The sequence below is a fragment of the Limulus polyphemus genome, unplaced genomic scaffold (assembly GCF_000517525.1).
Source record: "Limulus polyphemus unplaced genomic scaffold, Limulus_polyphemus-2.1.2 Scaffold58, whole genome shotgun sequence".
Taxonomy (NCBI): domain Eukaryota; kingdom Metazoa; phylum Arthropoda; class Merostomata; order Xiphosura; family Limulidae; genus Limulus; species Limulus polyphemus.
Genome location: NW_013665668.1, coordinates 230,330 through 235,944, shown reverse-complemented (window position 1 = coordinate 235,944; position 5,615 = coordinate 230,330). Strand labels below are relative to the sequence as shown.

The 5,615-nt window shown below is 30.3% G+C and overlaps 1 protein-coding gene across 4 annotated transcripts in view; it reads left to right on the top strand.

The window, feature by feature from the left end:
• LOC106464227 (histone deacetylase complex subunit SAP130-B-like) overlaps positions 1 to 5,615 on the top strand; it is an 80,365-nt gene that overhangs the window by 49,028 nt on the left and 25,722 nt on the right. For 3 of the 4 annotated variants that reach the window (XM_022392157.1, XM_022392163.1, XM_022392176.1), the window contains exons 12-13: positions 1,430 to 1,594; positions 3,685 to 3,889. In XM_022392157.1, coding sequence (XP_022247865.1) covers positions 1,430 to 1,594; positions 3,685 to 3,889 — 370 coding nt within the window. The remainder of the gene's footprint in view (positions 1 to 1,429; positions 1,595 to 3,684; positions 3,890 to 5,615) is intronic. The other variant, XM_013924359.2, reaches the window with a different exon arrangement.

The window sequence follows — 5,615 nt, the reverse complement described above, 5'->3', positions numbered from 1 at the left end:
AGTTCTGCATTCAACATACCACGTGACACACAAAAATTGATGTTTATCTGTGTTTTTTTAATATTTAGTTTTAAATTAACAAACTAAGTAATGTATTGTTCTAAAATTTGAATTATTATCTACAGTTTGATACCAAACTTGTTGACATAAATTAATGAAATAGTAGTTCAGTAAAATTTTTAATGTGAGTCAACAAACAAGATGACATGGCCTTTCACCTGTGACCCGTCCTGAAATGGTTAAACAAGTACAAAAAGGTCATGTGGTCAGTCAAAGCTCATCGCAGTTTACATCTGTTTCTACTTTAAGTTTATTGTTTTATTGCCCTTTGAACTGTTTCTAACTAATAATTCTGCCACACAAGTTATAAATCACTCGGCAAACAAGTAACTTGTGTTACTCTGTTGAATTATATAATGCTATATACTGTTAACTCTCAATGAAACTTAAGCCTACTTTTTTATATTAATGGTACTACTACACTAAATAATGTTTTATGTTACAAAATATAAGAACTCGGAATGATAACACGCAAAAACCAAACAGTGTCATATAACTATCATAATTTTTCTGGCTTTCTAACTGTATGATAAGAGCCTTGAAAAATTTAATCAAGTTAGTCAATATGATTCCCGTGAGAAAAAATTTGAAACTGAAACAGGAAATTGACGATTCTGTGTACAGAAAACAATGTTATATAATATACCGTTTTAAGGATTAAGACTTGGGCTTTCTATTAGTTATAAATAATATAGTATAAAATGTTGGAAATAATTATTAACAATTTTTAAAATAGAGGATGTGGCAAGTGGTTCTGATTTTCTAGCTTATGGCTCTGTAAACAAATAAGATTGAAGACTTTAAAATTATGCTTTGTCTAAATAGTAGCTATACTATAATGAGTAGTTTTCATTAAATTCCATTCTTCTCTGAGGGGTAATAAATAAATTACAGAAGAGCAAATGTCATAATTATCATACTTGGGGAGATTGATTTAAATATTTCATATGAAATTAAGAATTTAGAACTTATATTAAAATTTGATTTATTAACTACATTTTGATACCATGTTTATTCATATACAATGATAATAAAGTAACTAAATTTGTGACGTGCACTTTGACCTACCAGTTAGTGAGATGGTTAAATGTAAGTACCCATGTTATTAATCAGAGTGGTATGAGGTGTTTGTTAAGTGAAACCTCTGTGTATTGTCGTATTACAGATATTTCTAATCCCTAAAATGGAGCATGTATGTTCAAAATGTCTTCATCATTAAGTGTTCGGTTGTACATTTAGCTGATCTGGTGGTGAATAAATTATGTACTAGGTAGGTAGCATAGTTACATTCTATTCATTATGTATTCAATGCAAGAGGTCAGTTTATTCTTCCCATCTGATTTCATAATATCTGTGTAAAACCTTTCAGTATCTCCACATGTTACTACAAATATTGCCAGTCAGGGATCTGCGCACAATTTCTCAGCAAGAGGTTCTACTGGTCCTCCTGTCAGATCACTAAGTTCTGTCATGGTAAACATTGATTCCCGCCATCATGTGGCCTTTCATCCTTTCTTTACAACAGCTAATAAAGGTTAGTTACTTGGCACAAAGGTACTGTTCTTGAACTTGTGAAGGTATTATTCTGTAGAGTTCAACTGTTGTCAAATTTTGCTAAGTGGTACGGCTGGGGAAAATGAATATTTTTTGCTCTTATTTGCAGTCTTGAATACTGAATTACAGCTTTTATTTACTTTTAAACATATCATTTTGATTATAAAATTTTGAAAAATTTCATGTACACAAATTTTGGCTATTGTGGTTTAAACAGTTATTTTTCTCGGAACTTTCCTTAATGCTCATTACCTTTTCATAACAGTTTTCAGTAATTTTAGCTATCATGCTTTACATTAAAACATGAAACAGTTTTATAAATGATGAGTAAAAAAAAAATTATTATGAACTTAACAGTTAAGAGTAAAAAACAGTTATTAACAATTACTGCCTTCTGAAAGGAAATATTTCAAGTCACACACACAGGTTGATGTCGTAAGAATTATAAAATTTTTTGCATTATCGTGTATGTTGTTTAGTCATGCAATAATCATTTTGTTGGCTAAAATTTTCAATCAAAATTTACTAATAGAGAGTAGTAAAACTGACTTTGGAGTATTTGAGGAAGTGTGTTTCAAATTACTGAATACACCTGCTAATAGGAGATAAATTAAGGAAAATATTTTTATGTCTGCTTGCTTTTGTTTCAGTTAACCTTAAGCTTATGAGCACCCTTTTCTGTGCATATCACAAGATTTTACTGAGTTACATTCAAAATTTAATTAAGCAACTTTAGTATCATTGTATGTTAATAAAATCAGCATTAGAACTATGTTATAATTCATTGTTTTAATTCCTTTTATTTAAAAACAAAACTCATAATCTTTGGTTTTGCCGTCCTGTGACAAACAAGCATTTACAAGTCTTAACTTTGTCTCTGTAACTTAAATAATCTTTCATGTATGCTAAACATCTATGTCTAAACAGAAACAAAGCTAATTGCTCTGTTTGTACATCCTTCTTTCAAATACCTTAAGGCAAGTTCAAAGAAAAGAGAAATTTTGTGCGAACTCTTGGCAAAATCCATGCCTACTTTCTACACATAGTCTTGCAATATCACGCTAACTCTGCTTGGTTTTGTAGATATTAATAATCAATAGAAAGAGCTCATTTTAAACTACAGTCTCCCACTGGATATTTTAAAATTGGTGCACAGAATTCCTTACAAAGTAAGTCAAACTGCTTTTAGCATTGTTCCTCACCTTCAAATATGTTAGTTAGATAGACACTTAATTTGTATTTAGGTTTTAGTCTTATGTTGTAGTTAATTATGTGCTATTTGTTTTTAAAATGCACATTCGGTTCCTGAAGCTTAGTATAGTACTCGAGTGTAACAACATTCTGCCAAAGGCTAAAGTATTTCTACTGACAATACCTTAATATTGCCTGAGGACACCCATCAATGTGTGTCGCAATAAATAATAATGTTAAAGGATAAGAAAAAAAAATAAAATATTAGAAATAAACTATGTGAGAAAATGTAAAGAATTTCAACTAAGAATATAACAAAAACAAGATATTTTAAGATTATTTGACAAAAAATTAAAAATATGTAAATTTTTTTCTATTTCTTAATTTTAAACATTTCATCGCACTATACGTTGATGATAATACTCAATGTTCAGTCTGAGTGCAAATAACTACAATAAAAACATGAAAAATATTTAGTTAAAATACTTCATTAAAATAATCTCATTCTTTCTGTAGAAAATACATATAAGTTTTAACAAAATATTTCTGGTTTTGTGAAGATATGTAAAGAAATTTCAAAGTTACTGTATGTATATATATTGTTGAACTTGTATCATCCTCCAAACAGTCTAGGCCCTATGGACCTAAACCGTAACCTTAGAGGTAAAGAAGGCTTCTTATACTCATTAAAAAATTTTCTCATATTATACAGTGTAATGTTAATTTACAAAATCTTTATCAAACATCTAAATATTTTAACATGCAGTTAGTATTTTCTGATCATCTAAAGCCCTTTGTTGAATAATATTTTATTTAAAACTGTGAACTAAAACGTAGTCAGAGTTTTTATTTTCCACGTGCCTTTTTCTTTTGGAAAAGCAGGAATTTCCACAGATGTATTAGTGACAGTAGCCTCACCAACAAACCCTTTGTGCACTTCAGCCAGTACTGCAGCATCAGCAGTTAGCCTAGCTAATAGTTCCCTGGTTTCATCTCCACATGGCACTCTGCATGGAACTGGATCACTTCCAAATCTCAGTACTTCTCCACGACCCAGTATCCTCAGGAAGCGTACTATTGATGGGTAAAGTATCTTCTTTTGTCTGTCCAGTAGAAATATGTGATCATCCAATAATCTGTATTAAAGTAAAAGCTTTTGTATACTGTTTCTTAAAGATATAATGCCATATGTTTTTGTGTATTTACTAAATACTCAACATTAATATTTGTATTTTAATAGTTACTGAAAAAAGAAATTATAGTTAAAAAAAATCTTTTTGGCATACAAATGTTTGAGATTTATATCTTTTTTTGTTGTCAGTTAGCTATTTCATTTTAGTGTTCTTTGTTCTCTTTAATGAGTATTTAACTATTAATGGTGTAAAACTAGAATGTTTTAGTCTTTTATACAGATTATGAAAAATGATTCACTGTTAAAATAATAACAGCTTTAGAAATAAATTGTGTTGATACTTTAAATGCATTGGCTTTAACAAATAAGTGTTTGTCTGAGCTAAAAAATTATGTATGTAAAAATACAGTAATGGAAATAATTATGGAACACAAGAGATACATTTACAGGAGTTACAGACAGTAAGTAATGGTAATGGTGAATTTATTGATGGTATAAAATATTATCACAGAAAAAAGTAAAGAAAAGTGATTAAGTTGTACAGTTCACCAGTATTTTGTACATGAGCCCTTTGCTTTACACAGGACATTATACCTTATTTTCATGCTGACATGTAGTTAATCAATGTATGATTGTGGAATATTGTTCCAAATGCCATATATTACTCTACAAAATTATTCAAAGTTGCTTGATCACCTAGTGATCTTCTCAGTTTTTACGTAACAAATAGAACCTGAACAATTTTTTATATTTGAACTTTGTGTTGACCAACCCAAGATTATATTGTTTCATCCAATTTGCTGTACTTTTGATCATTCTTTGCTTGAAGATGAATTGTGTTTCTGAGGGAATGACATAATGGTTCAGAATAAGCCAGTATTTGTCAGCATTCAGGGTTCCATCAATTTTGTGTAGATAACTGACACCATTTGCTGAGATGCTACTTCAAACTTTTACTAATCTCCCACCATGTTTCAGTGTAGGTGTTGTACATTGGCTATGATGTCATTCTTCTTTCTGTGATCTAACAAGTTATCATTTGTTATTGATGAATAAATCAAACTTGGATTCATCTATAAAGAGCATACATCTCCAGCTTTTCTAATTCCATTGTTTGTGATGTGATGCCCAATTCTATCTTTTGGTTGCCTATTTAGCAGCAGTTTTCAAGCAGCTACATGTCCATTGAGATCACTTAATACTCTTGTATATCTTATTACTCTTGAATTAACATACACATCTATATATTCAGCAAGGTCATTGGTAAGATCTCTGTTCAACCATCATCTATTACTGGAGGAAAATCAGTAACAATTTAAGCTCTCAGTATACTCTGGTCCAATTCATTTTCACACAATAAATGGGTGGTATTCCCGTAATAATTGCATTTTAGACTCATTTTCCTCAATATTTCCATAATTACTTCCAATACTGCATGTACACAGCGTGGTCACAAGTAAATAGACACCACCTTTTCAGAAAAAATGAAATTGTTCAGTCATATTCACATGAATTGATATATTTATAATTTAATTAATATCTAGTAAATCTTCCTTTCACTTCGTGGAGTTCATTGATCCTTTGGGGCATCGTGAGAATCATCTCGTCCAAATTTAGACTGTGGGATTTTCACCCACTCTTGCTTCAGAACTTGGAGTAGATCGCTCTTCGAAGTTGT